At 37.2% G+C, this 23,095-nt stretch overlaps 3 protein-coding genes across 3 annotated transcripts; 1 reads left to right on the top strand and 2 right to left on the bottom strand.

The window, feature by feature from the left end:
- Nucleotides 1-4,012: 4,012 nt before the first annotated feature.
- On the bottom strand, nt 4,013-12,242 carry LOC145905497 (copine-1-like). Its single transcript, XM_082992714.1, has 12 exons — nt 11,978-12,242; nt 9,374-9,553; nt 8,628-8,702; nt 8,055-8,210; nt 7,853-7,942; nt 7,231-7,410; nt 6,925-6,984; nt 6,080-6,213; nt 5,729-5,835; nt 5,378-5,511; nt 5,027-5,263; nt 4,013-4,707 (listed from the first exon to the last, which is right to left on the bottom strand). The coding sequence occupies exons 1-12, from the start codon at nt 12,107-12,109 to the stop codon at nt 4,579-4,581; spliced, it is 1,614 nt and encodes a 537-aa protein (XP_082848840.1). The 5' UTR covers nt 12,110-12,242; the 3' UTR covers nt 4,013-4,578.
- A 4,061-nt stretch (nt 12,243-16,303) lies between these two features.
- Nucleotides 16,304-17,624, bottom strand: LOC145905824 (osteoclast-stimulating factor 1-like). The gene has a single exon (XM_082993120.1). The coding sequence runs from the start codon at nt 17,543-17,545 to the stop codon at nt 16,904-16,906; it is 642 nt and encodes a 213-aa protein (XP_082849246.1). The 5' UTR covers nt 17,546-17,624; the 3' UTR covers nt 16,304-16,903.
- Nucleotides 17,625-19,263: 1,639 nt separating this feature from the next.
- Nucleotides 19,264-21,806, top strand: LOC145906052 (cytochrome b-c1 complex subunit Rieske, mitochondrial-like). Its single transcript, XM_082993429.1, has 5 exons — nt 19,264-19,439; nt 20,037-20,172; nt 20,533-20,688; nt 20,834-21,008; nt 21,370-21,806. The coding sequence occupies exons 1-5, from the start codon at nt 19,386-19,388 to the stop codon at nt 21,662-21,664; spliced, it is 816 nt and encodes a 271-aa protein (XP_082849555.1). The 5' UTR covers nt 19,264-19,385; the 3' UTR covers nt 21,665-21,806.
- Nucleotides 21,807-23,095: the final 1,289 nt, after the last annotated feature.

The raw sequence follows: 23,095 nt of genomic DNA, 5'->3' as shown, positions 1-23,095 counted from the left end.
TTTAAAATAATAGTATATCGTAACCCTCATAGTCTGACAAAGTTGCACTCTGCGGATATATTACCGGAAAAATTGTTATACCAGTGTATGGCAAAACTAACCTTGGTATAACATATGCAGATATGTTTGAAACCAAGTGTTTCTGATTACCGTCAGTCGGTTTATCCTATCCGCTATATTTGCTGGTTTTAAGACAGTGCCACATCAGGGGCTATAGATTCTGTCCACTTTAGAGATTAGGTTTCACATATGCAGATATATAGGCCTACATATATAGTTAGCATTAGTTTGAAGCTTATAATGCGTAATGTTTGTAGTCCTAGAAATCAGACCTACAGCCTATGTCTATAAATCAAGAATATGCTGAATGTGTGAAGTTGCTTTTGGCCCCATATCGGTATTTCTGTGGAGAAAAGTTTTTGGGTGCGAATATGGCCTTCCCTCTCCTGTGCAACAGAGTAAAATCATGTGTAACAATGCAATGCGTTATGTATGGATGCCAGTGTTAAGGTTGAATGGACACAGATGCGGATTTTCAGCACATTTTGTAAAGTTTCAGTATATGGTTTTCAGGGTTTTGAGTCAAGCAGTCCATTGGTGGTGGGCGTTGATGAAAATCTGATTGAAAAAGTGCCAAAATATAGAGGGTGATTCCGTGTAAAAGTGAATCACAAGAAATTTCCCCATTCGTGATTTTGTGTCAGTTTCACCAATTATCTACAGAGTTTAGTCAAATTTATTTGCAAGACAACAACCTTTGACACTCCACCGGGAGCATTTTTGTCCCCCTGTTGGACATTATTTTTGCTAAAAAAAGAATAACAAAATGTAGGTTCGTTTCAAAAAAATTGAATCACAAAAAGTACCCTACATTTGAATTTAAATGAATTCACCTTAAAATTAAAGTTAGGAATGCACTGGACCTTAATGGAATACACACTGTGAGTAAGGCTTGACGCATTTACAAATTAAATAATTCAACGTGGTTAGCTGGCTCTGATATACACTGTACAGGTACAAAACCAATGCCAGCATTTTTTAAAAACACAAGTATAGGCCTATACTCAGTAAAGTTCTTCGATAATTGCAAATTTTATCGGTCCCATAATAAATGCTAATCGTTAAAATGATTTTAAATTATTTGTTTTATTCATTTTACTCAAAGGTTACTCTATCGTATATTTAGAATTGTTAGGTTTACAGGCATTGCAGCCTAGCTGGATCAACTACTTTTGCCTGGCGATTTGGAGCGAGATTTTGAAAATAAAGGTTTTTTCAACTTTCAACTTGTCATGAAAACGTTACTGGTCCAGCTGGGTTGCAATATTTGTGATCGCCGAGTAAGGACTTGCACAGTGGGGCGATTCTCCCAACAATCATGCGATTGCACGTGTAACATACGTCACAGAAATCAGTGCTTGTATTGTGTAATGTTTTGCGTGTGTAACATACGTCACAGAAACCAGTGCTTGTATTGCGTAATGTTTTGCGCGCAGCTTTGCACATGTACTGCATAATCCCACAATGTGACCTTAATGATTGAGCCATCGAATATTCTCGAGTAAAGTGATTCATTCAACATCCTGTTTACCACATAAAATGTTCTCCTATGCTTATGTCACATCACACGTCGGTGCTTGTATTATGTTACTTCAAGCGCCTCATGATATCACGTGACATTATTGACCAATCAGCTCTCATAAAGATTGTACATTATACTCTTTTTCTTCAAAAGCATAATTTGACCAAACTTACTTTTCTGTCACCGTACGTTCTGTCCTATCATTAAAATAACACACCCCCCACTAAAATTAACCTTGCAAATAATGACATTAATCGCCCATTATTATCAAAATAATATACGAATGTAAAGGTCATACTTCAACAGAAATGGCGTCCTGGTAAACGTACACAAGGACGTTTCAAAAGAAATGCCTAAAATTTTGGTATGTGCCATGCATGTGGCCTTAACGTATGTCTGGCCACAATGAATGCCGGGAGGAGTAAATATTAACTGGGAACATCATGATATTTTTACACAGGTTCGCGATTTAATTGCCTTTATGAGGGGAAAACAGTTAACGGAGGAAGGTTTTTAACATACATATGTGGACAAAGTACCGCCTACCATCAGCCTGAGCCAGAGCCACCTACAATCACATGAGCCTTGAAGATGGATGAATGGATGCTGAATGGAATGAAAAACTTTAAAATTAAGTTGTGATCGTGTCATGTCGTACTTGTTCGACTTATTTTCTGCAAGATTGAGCACAAGTTTCTTTCAAAAGCTAAGTTCTATACGAGTGTTTTGGTAAGAATTTTAACCTCTTAACAGAAGTTTTTAGGGTTTCTTTTCTGGTTGCACATATAAGTTGGTTGTCATAGGTTGCAACGAATTATTAAGTCAGATGTAGTTTAACTCATGAAATTTATTAAACTTGCCGTATCAGTCTATATGTGATAAATTTCTTCTCTGATTGGCACTCTACACCCTTCGAGTTCCCACCCAAGACATGTGTATCGGTCCATAATATATTCCCAAACGCTACGATACAGACGGATATGTTCTCGTTACGACGACTGCAACACACGTTTACGTGCTTTGCGGGAGGTATTTCTGGCGAATGGCTACCGGGCTAGCTTGGTAGATAAAGAAATGAAAAGAGCAGCAAAGATCCCAAGAGAACGTCTTCTACAATACAACAACCAAAGGAAGAACCCAACGCGTATACCACTTGCAATCACCTACAACTATTCGGTTGGTCGCCTCAAAAAGATCGCAAGAGACCTGCAACCAATTCTTCAACAAGACAAAGCAGTAAGTGAAATTTTTCCACACCTGCCAGTAATAGCCTATCGGCAACCTCCTAATCTTAAGAAACTTTTAACTGCCTCGGCACTGAATGCAACCAAACAACAGTTGGGAACTCGTCCGTGTAAAAGCAATAGGTGTACTCTGTGCAAATTGATCAACCCGGAGAACCACATCACCGTCAACAATAAAAGCAACAAATTTACACCAAATGGATCATTCAGTTGCAAATCAACGAACGTGGTGTACGCAATAACATGTGCACGCTGCCCCCGCGCTCTGTACATTGGACAGACAGGGCAAACTCTGCGAAAGAGAATGAATGGCCACAAGAACGATGTCCGACATAACAACACTGAAAAGCCAGTGGGGGCACACTTCAACGAGCCTAAGCATAGCGTCGACGACATGCGGGTAATGGTCTTGCAAAAAGTTAAAGGGAAATCAAGATCAGCAAGGGAGACGGCCGAGCAACACCACATTAACCGCTTCAATGCCATCAAAGATGGGCTCAACAGAGATTGGGGATTCCTGAGCCATTATCAACACGACGATGCCGCAGGAACGATGCAGCAACACGACGACGCCAACTAACGGCAGCTTATCATTTACAGTGCCTTTTTTCTTCGACCGCCTTGCGCTTGTTTTTTTGTATCGCATTGTGTTTATTTACACCTGACGAAGCGAAGGAAAATCGCGAAAGCTTGTGTACCATTTACAATACAAAAGTCAGTCTTTTGCAAAAGAGTGCCAATCAGAGAAGAAATTTAACTCATGAGAAACTGTCAGATTATGAGTACCGTTTGATTGATGGACCCGTGCCTCAGTTTATTCTGAATTCATTAAACAGAGAGGTTTTGGACGTAAACTGCATCACAAATGAAGGTATTTCTTGAAATCTAAGAAAAAGCTACATTTTGTTTCTGCATTTATGTTTAAAATAATGTCCACCTGGGCAGAAAAGTAACCCCAGGAGAGCAGCTACGGTAGTTGTCCCGCAAATAATTTTGACTGAGCGTGTAGAAAAGACACAGTATCACCCCATCAAGCTGCGCATGATGCAAGGAATCACCTCCCTTGCCAAACTTTTCAGCTTTAAGGACAAGCAACAAATTGACAACTATCATGTTTCAGACCATATGGAGTCTGACGAAACTGCATAGTTACAAAGGAATTTAATTCGACTTGTTATTTGTACAATAAAAAAATATTCACCGAACCACAAAAGCTTTGCAATGAATCAATAGCATCAAAAGTTTTCGAACTTTAAAGAAAACTAAATAAAACAGAAGTTTTTAACAAGAAAAAGATACGACATGCAGTGACGGACTGGGTTTTTAATGTTTTGGTCACAGATACAAACACACTTCAAATGTTTCTAAAGGTATTTAGCATCACGAAATCGCTGGACTACAAAGCACGTAAGCATTACATGAAGGTTTAAGTTTAATCTAAACTGAATTATAATGTTTGGAGTAGGGATGAACAAATTGAACCTTTAGGTTAAATTAGGTTGAACAAACTAGCGTTAATAGGTTAACTTCAATATCCAAAATTGATTTGCAATGTTTTTTTCGTTCATGCCATCATTAGTTCATTCACGCTGGAACCATCATTAGCACGTTTGCAGTCAGACATCAAAACATCAAATGCAACAAATATCAAAACTTTTTACATGCGAGTCTCGTTCCGTGAATGGTAGTACAACGTCAAACGGCACAGTAAGTTTTATATCATTACAGATTGCCAGTCACTCGGGAGCGCCATCATGTGGTAGCCGAGCCGTTGTTGACGTTAGCTTGGTATTTGGGTTGGATGTTGTTGATGGCGAAGTACTCGCACACTTGCTTGGGAACTTCCGCCAAGACAGTTCTTGACAACGCGCTCGGAGATATCTAACAGGATATTTTTTTTGAGTTCCAAGATTTGTCGGAAATAAAAACAAAGTGTTGAAACAATAGGAATTTTTTATGTCAGTAAGAGCAATTAAATGTTTTTGTATTAAAATTAGACCACCATCAGCAAACAAACTTAATCCCTGTCTTGACCGAAATGTGAAGCCAATAATGTAAAAATATGAGTCGTTTCATCAGGGCAGGCAACAGTGTTTTACCTCTTGTAGAATATTTTAGCAAAACAGGTTTAATGAACAATTAGAGTAGTAGCTTGCATTAGAACCTGACTGATCTGAAAAACACTAAGAAGTAATCTCACCATTTTAAACTTTCTGAATGGGACAAACTGCACAATGTCACGCTTGGCTAGGTTTCCTGCAGAATCTGACAGTCGTCGTTTATCCGCATCCAAGAATTCCATGGCCGTAAAATCTGCGTTCCCTACTCCGACAATGATGATCGACATCGGTAAAGAAGATGAGCGGACCACTGCAGCGATGGTTTCCATCATATCTGTTACTACTCCGTCCGTAATAATAAGAAGAACGAAGTAATTCTGAAAATTATAAAACATTTTAATCAAAATGCTTTCAAAAAACTAAAAAAAAGGTTTAGAAACAAAAAACATTTGCTAAGCAATTTGCGTCAACGTCAAGAAAATGAATCAAACCTCTGCTGACTCCGTTTGTTGTGACTGGGCGGCGAATCTGGCAACGTGATTAATAATAGGAGCAATGTTGGTCGGACCCCACAGTCTAACCGTCCTTACTGCATGGTAGTAAGCTTCCAAAATACCATCAACACCTGTAAAAATACGCCGTTTAACATTAAAAAAAATCAATGATTAGACCTTTTTGGTCGAAACAGTGGCCCTGACTGCAGCCCACTATAAAAAAAAAACATTATTGGCTTTATTGCTTTCACATTAAAAATACAGTTTTCAAAATATACACAAACACCAAAAAACTAACAGTGTTTCCTTTATTTTTATAAAAAACACGTCTGTAGCAGAAAGACTTACCGGCACAGTATGGGTTGTTTGGCTGGAAATTAAGCGCGAACTCATGGGATATTTCGTTGGCGGGTGGAATTTTAGCCCCAAACCCGAATGCTGGGAAAAGTTTGTCACTGACAAAAAAATAAAGAGTTTCAAATATTTCGCATGACTAAAATTGAATTGTTTCATTTCTTCATAATAAATTACATTGTTTTCTTCAAATGCAAAGTTAGTTCAAGTTTTGTGCTTTACCTCCTGCTCGTTACATAATCGTGTATAATTGAGTAAAAGAGGCAATTAATAATTTAAAAGCACTTCGTTAAGCAATCAATACAAAAAAGGACAGAGTAATAAAGAAAATTATAATTTTTAAACCTGTCGTAATCCTGTATGGTCGTTCCGACTGTTTTGATTGCTTGTGCGTATTCGTTTAAGTTGGCGCTCTCCAAGTAATGCAGAGACGAATTCGAACGTGGATCTCCATTTGAACCCGTAAAGTCGATACCGCACTGTATTAAATGCAACATAGTTTGTAGATACTCACAAATACTGTTTTTTGGAATGGACGTATTGATATTGTTGGTTGAGTACAGTCAGAAAAAAACATTTTTGAGACATGATAAATTACTGCTCTTTAGTGCGAACAATTACTCCAAAGAACAATATTTGTGAGTATACAGGGCGAACAATTATTTCTTTGGTAAGGTGGTTTATTTTTGTTGGAAAACCCAATACAGCCCTCCGCCAACGTTAAAGATATATTAGTTACATATTTGCCATGAAGGTGTTTCCAAACCGCATTAAGAGAAAGGGAACTTCTGCGGTAGATTTGTGAATTTGTTCTGCGTGATTTTTTCTTCCCTGTCTTTTGTGATTATTAGGTCTTTATGAAGCGAATACGCCTATATTGCCAATGATTAAATCTACGACCAAACATCATCATCTCAAAAGTATTTCTTAATATTAAGTGTACACGCGACTTGCTGCGGGTATCTCTGCATCGTTTTAGGTTTTCGCGGGCGTCGCGTGACACTTGTTTTAATAAAGCACATTACATTTAGGGAACAACGAAGGTAAATTTAAATGAACCTTCTGGGACAGAAAATTTTAAACACATGAACAAATCGTCCTGATAGATTTTATAATTAGTAAGTCGCAAGTGAGACGGATTATTCCAAATACATCGCATGCGAAAACGTTTAAGAACCATACTGACTTACAGTGAAGTGGATTTGACATCCTCCAAAGAGAAAGTCGAGGAATGAGAATCGTTTGACGACCTAAAATAAACATAAGTTTCATTAAAATATGATCCTTTGTAGCAAATTCGTTCCAAGCGTTTAAATAGGATCACGCGAAATCAAAATACTCCTTTCTGACTTTACATACTTGAAAAGTTCGATCAATTTTTAAAATACACTTTTATATTTAGGTTTAATAGTAGTTTTATTCTTTACTTTTCGTAAACTTACACCAAAATTGTCAACAGAATCACGAGAAATGAACAAAGTACATGAAATTGAAACCTTGCATTGAGTGAATGTTATTTTTCCGGAATTTTTGTAATCTTTTTTCTTTGCTTTCTTCTTAGGATTGATGAGTCCGAATATTTCGCTTGGTTCGGCGTTTAACACTTCAGAGACACAAGTGTCAAACTCCCCGATTAAATCATGTTTTCCGTTGCTGTCGTAGTCGAAGCAACTAAACTGCAAAATAACAAGGTCTCGTTGCAAAAATAATTAATTTCTTCAATGCGCCGTGCTAGTCACTGGTTATACCTATAATACTTTATTTTAGGTCTGCTGGTTTTTAGCGCTGTTACCGCATTTTATTTGTCATGTCATTTGCAGCACCTGATGAAGCGAGATCAAGTTCGCGAAAGCCCGTGCGAATAAAGTTGTTTACAGTCAGTCTCCTTTCAAAACAATGCCCCAGCAAGTATAGTCCTTGCAAAACTTTAAGTCTTTTTAAATGATGATTTTAGTATAGGAATTATTAGAACAAGAAAAAAATATTATAAAAACTACAGGAATCAGCAGATGCTGCTCGTGGTTGACACTGACATTTAACCAAAAACCAGAGCTTTAAAGGTGTGGAGAATGTCAAACAAGATAATTACGAGTTTATGTGAAAGAATTTAACACCAACCTTTAAAGGATGATTAAAATTTCCTCCGCACAGAGATTGAATTCTGACTGTAAATATTTCCCACTTTGGTTTTCTTGTGTCTTTTTTTACCTAAAATATGGGTAATCATTTAGCCGTTAAATAATGTTACTTCTTATATTTTGAAAGTAAGGGAAATGCAAAATCTTTTCCTTGCAGTTTTAAACATAGAAATCGTATTTACCTCTGTTTGGTGGATGAGGAGCCAAGACCCGTCATCCGATTTTCGTAAAATCTGAATATAAGGGTCGGATTTTCCAATTAGATCTTTTTTGTCCAACGATTCTCCGCGCATCAAGATTTCCAACACATTGTTGTCTGTGATTTCTGATGCTATGATCTGGAACAAACGACTTAAACCAATAACTATATTACTCAAGACTAGCTAATAGTTCAAAAAAACTTTTTGAAATTTTTCAATATTATTCAATTGTAAATCGCCCTTGAATGTTAGCCACATGCGACGATGTTAAAAAATTAATATAAACCGCCCTCGAATGTAAACCGCACGTAAATGTTAAGGCAGAGCGAGTTAAAGGTGAATTTCATTAAAACTCAGAGCCGCAGACAAAATATCGGGGTGACATTAAATAATGTAAGCCCCCCTCGATTGTTAACATCACAAGCGGTAGCTTAAACAACTTTATAAGCCTCGGCTTACAATCGAGTAAATAACGGTAGCTCGCCCTGGTTTTAGTGATTGCTCTAATTTGTTGAACCAAAGATAGTGAGATTACATTTCAACGTTTTGTTGTACCTTAATTGTTGCACGTTTCGGTGCGGAAGAATTCTGCTTGTCCAGTTCCAGTGTTGTTTCTTTCGACGAAACAATCTAAACATAAATGACAACAACCTAAACGTTAACCTGTTCACAAAATGTAAATAGCATGAATCAAACCCGTATCAATTCAGTTTAGAAAAGTAGTACTTGTAACGGAAACTATGTTGCTAGCGAAGTTTTAACATCAGGGAGACACGTGTTTTTGATAATCGGAGATAATGCGGGAGCGTTTGATGCTCTATTCTATAGTGTTGTATTTTTTAAGATATTTTTGCATAACTGTTGGAGATTACTGCTATTTCGAGCATGAATTAAACTTGTCATTTTATTTATTTATTATTGAGAAAAGAGAATGAATTTAAAGTGTCCGAAATCTAATACATACTGTTAGGCGTTTTATTGCACTGTATCTAAGACACGGGTCTCTGGGAAAGACAACACAAACACAGGAGCAAGCTTAGCATTTGAACTGCTAAATGTCAGAAGAACATTCCGTCTGGGTGGCCGTGTTTGGCCCGACAATGTTTACCGCATGGCAAATATGCTGAGCACAACCAACACTTATGTCTATTTATCGATATTGCAAATATGTCACAGGTTTTCAAAAAGGAATTTACTCTCAAAAATGTTGTCTGAGCTTCATTACAAACCGACGCATTTACACATTTTGAAGTGCCGTGGAGGGTAGAAAACCGAATATTCAATATGGACAGTTTCAATACCTGGCCCAGGGTCACTGTCACCTTTCCGAGGTCATCGTCATCCTTTAGAGTGTCTGAATCGTTGTCAATATCGTACACAGCAAACTTGAGCAATTGCATTTCTTCGAACATGTAGTTAACGTCGACGCTTGTGCTGAAAGTAGGGTCGTTGTTGTTTTTCACACGTTCTGTTCGTCCAATCTGTCATACAATAAATATGAGTCGTGACCAATTCACGAGAATACAACGTAATCAACAGTGACCTTCACGATTGCAGATAAAAGTTAAAAGCTGAATTTTAAGTCCCAAAACATGACTGAAATTAGCTGTAAAACGTTTTCGATAAATCGCCAGAAACTGTTCTCGTGATTTATTCGTCACGGATCCTCAAATCAAAATTTAATCCCTGTATCTTATTGAGCTTAGGGTCTTTGAGCCCTGTCATAGGAAGAAGTTAGGATTTTGAGTTCGAAACTCACGCTAAAAGATTTTTTTTCAATTTTTGTTCCGTTATGCCTAAATTGGCTTTCGCAGTTATGGTTGCAATTAAACGACCTGTTGTGTTTGCATATGAGATGGATATTAACAACTTATAAATTGACTTATAAGATCCCTTTATTTACGCTATACAAAAAACACAGAAATGTTGCAAATACGAATAAGAATATAAATTTAAACAGCAATCCGCCTATGAAAATATGTGATTTGTTGCCATAAAGAACCGAAATGCCAACTATTTTCAATTAATTTCAATTAGTTTTGTTTGCAAGAATGTCTTGAATGAACTCCAAGATGTTCGCAAACAAGGGTTTTGTTGCAGTTTTGTGAGCATCGCGTTCCGAGTTCTTTCGTTGTTAAAATGAGCGACTACGTTTATTCAAGGGGCGGTGACATACAGCAGTGGGTTTTTTGATTGACCATGTAACATTTTACTTGTCGGAAACCGATTCGAGGTAATAAAATCCGACAGATTTATGGCTAAACGTAAAGGTCGCATTGAACAAAACTGATTGTAAAAAAACTTGGGCCTTGAGTCAACATATTAATGGGTGTTTGAATCTTTGAGTTTAAGGAACTCATACAAAGTAGAAATATAAGAATGCATGTTGTTCCCCCAACTTTTAGTTTATCGGAACTGCACGTTTAAATGATATTTGAAGTAAAGTGATGGCTCTCCACGCTAAGAAAGGAACTGGAATGGAAACACATTGTTCAAATTTAGAGCTCGTTATCAAGATATGCAGAATGGCTACTGCAACAAAATGAAAATTAAGTTTAACTTTATAATCTAAAATTGAAATTTATTGCAAAAATAGTGAAGTTAAAACTAGTTTGGATCACAGTCAACTTATCCAAACAAGGGTCTGATTTAGGACATGCAGAATATTCATTAACGCTATAATTTTAACATCAATTGAGTGATGTAAATAACACTTGGTTGGAAAAAAACATAAGGGGCATTTTCCGCATTGTCGGCTGTGCTTTTATTTAACGTGTGAAAAAAATTCGCTGAGATTTAAGTGGAAAAGATTGTTGTTTATGTTCCGGTTCAGCGAGCATTCAAGTGCAAATAAAGTCACGTGCAGAACGTGAAAGTGTGGTAACATCTCACTCACTGTTGGATGAACTAAAAGTTTAAAATATATTTTACCTATGTACAAGCAATGAGCCAATATGTTTGCCTACTTTTACGTTTTTGCAAAATATTGTTAATAAACTGCAAACAGGTATTGCGTATTTTGTTTGCAGTTCAGCATGTTGTTTTTTAATGCAGCTGTATTTTGACTTTGTACCAACAACCTTTTTTATTCATTGCAACCAATGATAATTGATGTTAGCTTTTCATGCATTTCTCGTAAAAGCCTAAACACATATAGAGTTCGAATTCCAGCGAATGAAAAAACTTTACCATGTTTTGAAGCAAAAGCATTTGGAAAACTCATCTCAGGGAAAAATCTTTCATTGAATAAAAGTGAAGCTATTATATTTTTCGACGAGGAAGGATCGTAAAGCATTCATTCCTATATGTACGAATTAGGCGTATGCTCCGTCTGCGGTGAGCTGTGTTTGGTCGCTGCTGTTTGAACTGCTGCGGAATGACGCAGAACGACACGTAAAGTTGGGCAAGAACGCGCCTGTCTCTTGCGTCAGACCATTCCGCCACCACCAACTATTATAGGGCGGTTCAAGTGAATTCCAAACAAAGGTACCCCTTTATACGCAACGCAAATATACGCGTTATTATCTATTGCAAAATGGTGTATAAGTAAAGATTATCGATTGCGTTTGTTATAGAGACAATCACCGTGAATTGTAACAAAGTTAACAACAAACACAAACAAAACGCGTTTCGCTCGTAAGGGCACAGAAACGTTATTAGGGTTAGGATACAGCTTATTGCTGCAGTGTTTTTGCCCGGTTCTTTAAACTTATAATAACAGTTTATGATTTGTGTAACGTATGGGCGTATCTGGGTTTATCGACATTTTTTATCAAGCGCATTCCCCTACACATACCAACTAAACTGGCTGCTCCTAGTCGATCTATAACGTTTCATGAAAAGCAAAAAAATTGATTTGAAGCCACCGATTCATCAATACAGAAGAAATTACGTCATTTGCTTACCTCATCGAATTTCCCGGCTGCATTTCGTTGTTTGACAACCACCATAGGGTCAGACGGAGACATTATGTCACGTGGCAAAAGACCACTGCATGATATTCGTAGTTCAATCCGCATACACATGGAGTTGGCCATGTTAACTGTTATGCCAGCAATCCTATGAAACTAACGGATAAAATGGATGAAGTTTCACTGGTGCAACCGTACACTGCCTTGGGCTACTGCTTGCTGTGCACGTCAATTTCTGAGTACCCTACATTAACTTAAATATTTCTAAAAAATCCAAGCAGAATTTCGAAAGCACGGTGCCCAAGAGAACAAATCAACTGCGCATAGATATTGGTATCGAAACCACACATCATTGTGCGTTATATAAACAGTAGCGCACACATGTTATCCTGTACAACAACTCTGGAGACAAAAAAAGCATCAAAACAGCTCACGTCAACTTTGTATCACTTCGCAGCGCAACTGTAACTGCGTGACCTGCAATGGGAAGCGGTCTGCTATCAATCTGCTAAACCGAAGCTTACTTGACAACGAAGCAATGTTGCCGCCGAAGAGAAAAAAGTTTACATGCGCTTGTGTGACGTTTAGCGTAGTAAAAATGCCAAACTTGATGGTCGTTTCACAACTTGTGTACCCAGCGGGGCGCAATTGTTGACTTTTCTGCGACATGATGAAAGTACTGTTGAGACACAAAGGCCACACATCCGAACGCTTTGCGTATGTCTACGTCGAAATAAAAGCGGGTTTGCCGTGCGTAAAAGAGCGAACGTCCTTTTCGACATCGATTTCCGAGAATTCGTAACGACTTGTTGGAACTGTCATAGCAACACCTTCAGTAGTTTATATTTAACTCAAAAATTACTTCTCATATTGGCGTAACAAAATTTACTGCCTTGAATGTCGTTGCAAGCGGCAAATTCTTTTTGACCTTTATTGGATTCCTGACTGTTTGGTGTACAGTAATGACATGCATTTAACAAGAAAACCAAGACAACCTGACTTTTTACTCTAATCGTGAGTTCTTCTTGCTGCGTGTGCGTTGGAGTATGACCGTGCGTGCTTGTTGGAGCATGACGATTAACTAACTGCATCGACTACAACATTACATAGCTGTGCGACAGCCAGCCGGTCATCAGAAGTTTCGTTTGTTGCTTTCACATTTTCAAAAGTGGCGTTTCTAAACTTTTTACAGTTCCACAACTAAGCGTATGTGCGTGCTGAGGTCCTCACCAAGCGACAGCAAATTCTAATTTCAAGGTGCACCAAGCCATAACACTTTGCCACAGCCTTTACAACTAAACAGAAAACTTGTCGTTATTGCCAGCAACTATTTCGGCCAACAGCATTTCGGAGTTGAGCTCGACACAACACAATCTGTCTCAACTGAACAGAAATACGTGCTAGAAAATGATTACTTTCGTTGAAATTGCAATTCGTGACCAGCCCCATTTAAAACCCTTCGGTAAGATGGTTATCAGTCAATACGTGATTTCCTACTGTGTTTCCTGCATCCGAAGCCTGTTCCCATCGCTACACAGGTTTGTGGAAAAACACAATTTAGCGATGAATTAACACTGATTTAGGTGAAACTTTCTTTTCAACAAATATTTCTGTATGACTGCAACAACATTAAGCAAAAAACACGAACATGCGCTCGGCGGTATGGAAAACATACTAAGCAGTAAACTGCATGTAATACTTCTGTTGTAAATACTTATAGCTGAGCTGTAAACTGCATGCTTCAATAAAAAGAAAAGTAATATAGCTCAATGATTCTTACGTTGCAATGGTTTGACATGAAACTATTACTAGACTATGTCATCACAAACGTAGCGTACACACACACATACATGTATAAATGCTGCAACTTTGTTTTTTTAATCAGCTCTTGACCGATAAATGTCTGCCAAACAAACTTCGTAAACGTAAATGCACACAAGATTATAATAATGATGTGAAAGCGGCTACATGCACTTTTGGCAGCAGTTACCTTGTCAAGAATATAAGAGAAGAAATGTGGATTAACTGCATGAAAGGAAGTCCACTAATACATCGCACCCCTTTGACGTAACGTTTTGTTAATTATCAGGCAACTGAATATATTTTGATTAATGGTTACTATCAGAAGTCCATTGACTGATCAACGCGTTTAAAAAAACTAATTACAAGATATGCTGTAAACCAATTGGAATTAGTTTAGCAAAATATTGCAACACAAATTCATTATTGTTTGTGTTCATCCACATTTTAGTTGTGTGTGTCAAAACTTTTCATTTACAAATAAATGCAAAAATTGCTCACTGAAGAATTACACCACGCCAGGATCTCCCCACTGCGCAGGTCCTAACTTGGCGATCTATCGTATTGAGATTTGGGCTTTTAGTTCACTTCACTTCTTAGTTCACTTTTTTCAACTCTTACCCAAAACTTTATAGAAAGGAAGGGTAGCTGCGTACAGGTTTTAATGCAACTTAATTGGTAATTATAATCAGTCTTAATGTGGTCTCACTTGACTGATTAATGATAGCTCAAATTACTTGCTAATTATTTGGGTAATTAAGCCTATAGTTTCTCACCACAAGACATAAAAGTAATTTACAGGAATAGAATGCATGCACGCTTGCTACTAGTCAATATTACAGCATCTGTTTAGAAAATATCTTGCAGTATATATGACACTACATACAGTTGCAAAATTTCTAAAACAAAAACTAAAGATTTACAGATCCTAACACATTTGTATAACATAGCATTGAAGCTCTATCGGCAAAAACCTGGGCGTATTGTTTTAAATGCCAAACACCTCCTGAATTTCCATGCGGTATGAAATGAAATCATTGACAAGTTCTGGTCTCACAAGATAGTGTGAATGCGCAGGTAATCGCCGACATGTGCACCTACGTCGTGATTATAGATATATGGAATCTTTATTAGTAGGACAGTTTTTCCATGTCTTTTGTGTAGAAAAAGCTCTGGGACGAGTAATTTTTATTGAGTACAGCTAACAAATAAAATGAATAGCACTCCAAGCTATTTTGTTAAAATGAAAAAGTTAAGTTATGTGTATTGTCTGTAATGTGTCTGTAAGTATGGCCTATATAACATTTCAATTATGCAGTTTTGAGTGTTTATCTGGTGTTACATGTTTTTTTTAACACTTTGCCTTTACAGACGACAAATTTGATTGTGCAAAGTAACCAATAATCTGTATTATACACTTGTCAGCTTGTTCTAATATAGGTTTGCGCACCCCTAAGGGATGTGTAAAGGCTAAGTGTCATACGTTGGTGACTGTGCCTGACGTAATTCGGTTCATGATTATGCCCAATCAGTTTTGGTAACATTTGTATTTTCTAAGACACTTCTCGTGGAAATAACCACGACATTGTAACCCTGAATATAGGCAATAAACGTATATTGGTGAACCAGTTGTAACGTAGCAAGTTATTATATGCCTATACTTTCCCATTTAAAAATGTTACCGTTGTTTCCGAAAACAATTTTTGGAGTTGCGGGGTATTTTGCAAATGAGGTTGACGTAAACTTGCTCTTTGACTGGTTACCTTATCTGGACACACAGGACTAATTCTGTGCGCGAAACTACGTCAGTTTTCGTCTGAAATGCGTTAAACCGGGAAATGCTGACGTCACTAAAGTTGCGTGCCGCGAAGATAGATTATTATGGCATGTGACATGGGTTGGTTATACTGGGTTCAAGCTATGTACGTAAAACCACGATATGTGTCAGCAAGAAAATAAGTTGCATGCCCAGGATCAAAGTATAGTTTTGGAATAAACATGCTTTGTATTTTAAGTAAACCTCGTTTAATAATTTTTTTTACAGCTATTGCGTCAATGGTTAGGTACATATGTTCATTTCATAATTGTACACTTGTCGTTAACTATCTCAAAAAATGTTGTGGGGTCATGTTTAAAGAGCATACATGGAAACCAGATTTGACCCACCTATTTAGAAACCCCCCTCGGCGATGTTAACGTGACATGACTTCCTTCGAGATCAGGAAGTTTGCGCAAACATTTCCCAATGTATTGAAAATGACTGGAAATTACCCTTCCATCTATTGTCCCGTCAATATCTGTCTTGTGTCGGATTGCACTGGGATACATTTCATAAATCAACGGCAAATAAAACACAGTCACAGTTTTAAGTACTGGCCCACTGAAACTTAAAACGTGAGAATGCAGTTTATTATTGTGTAGGGTAAGTTATGTTTATTTAGCAATGTATGAAAAGTGTCTGTTTATTCTGTAATTTTAATGTTGATGACCAATCCCATCATTTTATAAAAACACGAAGACCAAAGGTGTGGCTTTTATTAACAGTGTTCAAATTATAGCACTAAATACCCATTTAACAAAATACCTCTATGGTGGCATGGAATGGAACAATTTTAATGCAGTATTGTTATGGTATCAGAAAACATTTTTGGAATATTATAAAAGTAAAAATCATGTTTGATAAATTGTCCACTATGAATCTGCCTCAGTACACATGAAACAATGGTGATGAGAGAAAAAAAACAGATTTATATTCCTTGGTTTTCATACAATGACTAATTAATACATATCTCATATATACTGCATTTTCTTCCGGTATGTACATACATACAAAAAACAAGACATGTTAAAAATGTACCACCCAAGGTAACTTTTACTGTGAACCAGCTTAATTGGTGTATAATAGTATTAAAACAAGATTGTAACTTGGAATGAAACTTTTTTTACATTTGACAAAAGAGATATTGAAATATCAGATGATTTAGTGGGAGTAAGTGCACTTTTAGGTATACGTCATATTTATAATACACAATTAACATAGTGCATAAGACCTATGGCTGTACACTGCCTGCATTTGTCCGCTTAATGCACCCTTTAATTATAAAACAATATTGACAATTCCTAATCTGAGTCTCCCAAATATTCATCATTGGAGCTACTGATAGAACCTCGGCCCTTGGGTTTCAATAGAGCTGCGGTGGCAGGGTCATTGGCCAAATTAAATGGCAACTTATTATCATTGTTCTTAATGGAAGAAATTGCTCCCTTGTGCAATAGCATCTGCACAATGTCTGCATGGCCTTTCCAAGCTCCGGCATGCAATGCAGTATCACCAAGTTTGTTCTGTAAGTTTAGATCGATGAAGGAGTTTTCTATGAGCTTCGCAACAACATCACTGTGGCCTCCATGAGCTGCCCAATACAATGCAGTGCTCCCAGATTTGTCAATTCCATTGATGGCGATTTTGTTTTGAAGACACTCCTCCAAAAATGCAACATTGCCTCGTTTTGCAGCTTCATGAAGGGGGAAATCGATTGAATCGGCAATATCCTCGGCCACATAATTGCTTGGAACAAGTCCAGATTTACCCTTAACCGTGGCCTTCCACCAACCACTTTCTGATTGGTCAGAAATGTACAGACGGTCACCCTCTTCAAATGACAGTTCATCAGGTTGCTGTCCAGAATATGCCCACATGGCCTTGTATACTTTCACTACACCAGGTTTGGGAGTAAGTTTAGGGGGAGGAGGACGTGATGACATTGCAAATGTATTTTCAGCAATCCAGACAACTCTATTTATAGATGTAAAACAAGATCTGATAAAAACAAATAAAATTATTGCTTTGCAGCTTCATGAATTAGAGGACAATCAGAAATTCCCTGTAGGAACAATACAAAAAGGCTCTTCTGGCAATATTATTTGTAAACACCAACGTTTGGGTTGCTATATGCAGCAGCCTTCATTAGGATGTACCAATATAAATGTGCAATGAACAGCACAGTCACAGTTGGTGCAATATTATTGACAGATTGATAATAAGCTGTATTGGAAAGTTTGGTATTTGCACAGAGGATTTTTTCGGCAATTGTTACTTGCTGGGAATGGGATGATAGCAATTTTTTGTATGGTTATGCATTTGCTTATTACTATTGCATGGATAACCAGCAAATTTTTACAGAAGTGCACAGATGATTTATTCAATCTGGATAATAGGCCTGACAGCATCAGTAATGAAGTGTTTACTGTAGTAACACCTGCAACCCATCACATTATATTACAAATTCATCTAACTTGAATATCTTTACATAAACAATGTGGACCAAACATACACACACTGTGCATTACATTGCTACACAGTCACACTGATCAATTGATTATGCTTGTAAACTTTCTTTTCACGTTTTGACTATCAAAACCATGTAAAAAAAGCAATGCAACTTAAACATTGTCCATGTTGCTGTCTTTTTCATAACATTTTTCCATAAGGAGAACGAAAGAAACGTGCTTTTTGTGTTTTCAATGTTCTTTTTACATTAATTATTAAAACCAAACAGGCGTTGCTCTTGGCATCCTTCTCGGCGATACACGTAAGTTTACACAACTAGATTAATTACATTTCTAATCCTTTTCAAACCTTACCGAAGTTTTACAAGCTAAGCTTAATCAGTATAGCCACATCTTCTTTAACGTTCGAAGTGGACACAACAAACCGATCTAACCTTCCGCCTTCGCAAAGCCGACAAAACAAGAAAGTAACAACTTCGTTTACATCCGAACATCCGATCATCCGATTACTCACGCAGAACTAAAAAATAGAGATAGTAGTGGACGCAAATTTTTCCCGCTTGAAGAAATGGTTGCAAATCATTTATGATTAACTAAAATCATTAAACATACACAATTGTTGCGCCTGGGCCTGCGATTAACAACATCAGACTCATATACCTAGAAGAAAACCTGAAAATAAAGAAAATTGCCACTGATTAAACTTCATGTGCATGAAATTGATTACCTTACAGGTTTGCAACAGGCTGCATCAGGTATTTTGTGACTTCCCATCCGTGCGGGGCAAAGTAAAATACGTCGAAACGGAAACGACAAGTCAAATTGATTCACAGAACGTTTCCTTCTATCCAATATGCTTAACTCAAAGTGACCCGAAGACTAGAATTCGCGCTGGTGCAACCGTCGCAGATATCTTGTTGATAATCGATGAGACGTAAGCCCTCGAATTGCCTGAAGATACAAGAGATGCTGGACTCATGAAACCGTCCTTACTGATTACATGACAAACTAAAGGAGTACGCAATATACTTGGATCACAAATTGGAAACAGGTATTTTAATAAAATATTTTTTTGATCACAAAAAAAATAAGATTTTACTTGATACCGATTTGTATGAAAATGTGATTCATCTGTTCAGAAAATAAATTTTACATCTACCGTGCTGCATCGGATTTATGTTTTTGAACGACCTCAAATTGCATTGACGAAATATTCACAACTTTTGCCCAGAACTTGGCGGACTTTGTTTCATTTGGTGGTAGATCTTTAAAAGAAACATTTATTTATGTTGGAATAAAATTCAAGCACATAGCCATGTCGTCAATTGCAAGAACAGCGATGAGTTCCATGATCTCCAACACGGTTCATGTATGTCATCTGAAATATAGTAGCCTATTTTACAATGCATATAATAAATAGAATCGGAACTCAATTTGTTGCATTAAAAATGTATTGTAATGTCTTGTTTTGTTATGGCTGATACAGATTCATATGTCTGTATCAGGCATAACAGTAGGGTCTTACATTTTTCGTGCATTGTGTATTACTGGGACGTTTGGATTTAAAATTACAAAAGTGTAGAGCCAAAGTCAGATTTGAAAGTTTGTATTTTCTGTGGTAATGTTAATCATGCAGACTAGGTAACATGTATGTTTGTAAATTATTTTATACGTGGTTTGTGAATAAAGTTTTGATGAAAATGTGCATACAAACTTATTTCACATGTGTGAAAAATACCACCACCAGATTGGAAAGTTTGTTTTTTTGCGCTGACGATTTTTTTTGGCGACCGCTAATTGCGCGGACGATCGCAACGTTTTTCGTATGTTAATGCATTAGCTCATTAATATTGCGCGGATTATCGGCAAATTTTCGCAAAAGTGTGTGCAGGATAAATCCTCCGCGCACGACATTTTTTCCAATGTGGTACCACCCGCTATTTTTTCAAATTTTGTTATATTTTAGGTTATTGGAAACTCGTTTCCACGATCAACTCCTGTTGTTCTGAAAGCCGCTGATGTTCTTATTCCACGAAACAACATGACCCTTGGCAACAAAATGGTGCCAACTGGAAGAGTATCCACAACCACTTCATTTACAGGTAAACATCATCTAGGTTTTACTGTATTGTTACAGCCACCAACTAACAATTCTTTTATTGTGTAATGTATAAAGTGTGTTTTGAAACAATGAATTACATTTGTTGCTAATGCTGCCAGGCATATTATTCAATAATTCAAAGCATCTCTGGCAAGAAAACTACTTGTTTGGATGACATTTCAGTTGTTATACAACAAACCTATTTCATGCGTTACTATTTATCACCTTGTTGGTGTTTTACTTGATGGAGGTCTGCTGTATAGCGACCGAAACGTCATACAAACAAGTAGTTTTCTTGCCTGAGGAGCTTTAAATTAGTGAATGAATTACATTATTGGAAATTATATATGTTGTATTATAGGTATGATGAGTGTTCGATATGCTCACAGCGATGTGACAGTACCAGATAACAGTGACTACAGACTTGACACTGCTGCAAATCAAGCTATTACTGACTTCAGAAAACGAGAGGATGATAGAAGGACAGAAAATAAGTCATTTAACTACGCTATTTCAGGTTATACCTAATAGTATGTAGTAGAAATAACGAAAGTAATTATTTATTTGTTGTTAATGCTGCATGTAGTAGAGTTTAAAGGTTGCATTATTTAGGTTGCTAAACAGAAAGCAAGCTGACATAATTTGTTGGTGACTTTTTGCAGCTGGCGTGTGCATGGGTGGTGTTTATGTGGCAAAGTCAACTGTCACTGCTTTCATCAACTTCATGAGTGCTTCTGCTGATGTTTTGGCACTTGCATCCATTGAGATACCGCTCTCTGATGTTCCTGAAGGAAAGAGTGTAACATTTAAATGGAGAGGGAAACCTCTGTTTATACGGTGAGTTAAAGTGAAATCAAAATTAAACACAAGATACATTCTTTCTAAAGTACCAGACTTTGTATGAAAAGTGTGTTGCCAAGGTGTTCAGTTCATGGTTTTGACCGATTAGGTTAGTAATAAGGTTCATCAAAAATGTAAGGATATAGCTGATCTAAATATTGTGAAGAAAGATTTAACAATATCCATTGTAAATACTTTTGGGTCCAACTTCAGTACTGTTTTTGAAATGCATAAGCCATATCCAAAAATCTTTTTACCTTAAGAAATGAGCTAGAATGCACACTGGATGACAATATTAATACTGCTAGTTCTATGCAAATAAAGTGTCTGTAATATTGGTCATGTTTTTTTGGAGCAGGCACAGAACGCCAGAAGAAATTGCCGTAGAGGAAGGTGTCCCCCTTACTGAACTCCGTGACCCTCAACATGACTCTGAGCGAGTGCAGGATTCAAGGTTTCTCATCGTCATCGGTGTATGCACACATTTGGGGTGTGTTCCCATTGCCAATGCTGGCAGTTTCGGCGGATACTACTGTCCTTGCCATGGTTCTCATTATGATGCATCTGGACGTATCCGAAAAGGCCCAGCACCTCTTAACTTGGAAGTCCCTGAATACTCATTTCCCAGTGAGGGGCTTGTGAGAGTTGGTTAATTATGTTTCCAGGGATAGACGTGGTATTTATGTTCAGATCTACTAGTTCAAAGTTTCACGTGGACTGTTAAAAATCTCTTTTCGTTATGGTTGCTCAAAATTAAAAAAGTTCTGTGGAGAAAAACCGTGTGTTTATTTTATTTGAGGACGTCAGTTAAATTGATGGTGAAAGATAACCACCTTGGTTTAAGTTTGTTTATCGTTTTGTCTATGTGGATTAAATGTCTCCGAAGTTTTCGCGCAAATGTATAGTTATCGCATCAAATAGACCATATTTTTTTCAGATAAAACTGTTATTTTTACTTGCGCACCGAAATGTTATTACGTCATATACCTTGTTTACTGATGCAAATTCCCAACTTTCGCTGGTTGGAATAAAACTTAAATGAAGTAAAATTGTATGGCTTGTAGGATACGGGTCAACAATTGCCGCGATTTTGACAGAAAACTAGTCATGATTATGTAAACGCAAATATTTAACTTTCCAAACATACGTTGATAAGTGCATTTGTAGACATACAAAAAAACACTATATAGGCCTACTCATAACCCACAAATACCATTGCACTGTTTAATGTTCATGAACTATACGTATACCGAGCAGTATTAATCTCAACAATAGTAGAAACAGGACGGAAACACAGAAGTGTCATTCCGTTATGTACGGACGATCTACAGTTACATCAATACAAAAATCGAGTTTTATTGAAGCTGCTTTTTTACATTGAAGCAACTAAAACCGCATACCTTTATTCAAGAAGTAATGCATTTCTGGTCTGGTAAAATAATCGCCAATGCAATCAATAAAAGAAACGTAAAGTGATACGTAATAATTAAGGCCTCTTCTGTCGCTTCATCGAGTGTCTATACATGTGTAAACGTCATATTATGTCCACACTAATCAAATTATGATTGCGACATCAAAACAAACCAGCGGAATTAATTTATCTAACATACATATATGGCAAAAGTAATTTAATTTGCTGTTAGAATTTACCAAAAGGCCTTCAAAAGATTTTGTTAACAGTTTATAACAGCATTATGTCCCATTTTGCTGAATGTTCATTTTCACGAAATCAAATAAACTGACATAAAGTCCCTGCGGACGAAACAGAAAACCCTCTGTATGGCCGCGCGCAGATTTGTTTACTCTGGATGAAGTTTACGCACTCGCGCCGGCATCGTGACGTAACACGGATATTGCGCAAGAATCAGTCACCGTGACACAACTTGTGAGAGGCGCGATTAATCGCTGACGAGCTTTGGCGTGGTGGTTAGCGTGTGTTGGCCTTTTAATGGCTCAAGTGGCCCAAAGCGGCAGTTTGTTCTTGTGAACAAATTTCTCTAAAATAAAAGCTTGAAGAATCGTAAATGGGAGGATTGCAGTGTTTCGTGGAAGCCCACTGAGATTAAAGGTGAACTTAAAGTTCA

This window comes from Ascidia mentula, chromosome 6, assembly GCF_947561715.1.
Source record: "Ascidia mentula chromosome 6, kaAscMent1.1, whole genome shotgun sequence".
Lineage (NCBI taxonomy): Eukaryota > Metazoa > Chordata > Ascidiacea > Phlebobranchia > Ascidiidae > Ascidia > Ascidia mentula.
Note: the sequence above shows the minus strand (reverse complement) of the source record. Positions and strands in the feature narration are given on the sequence as shown.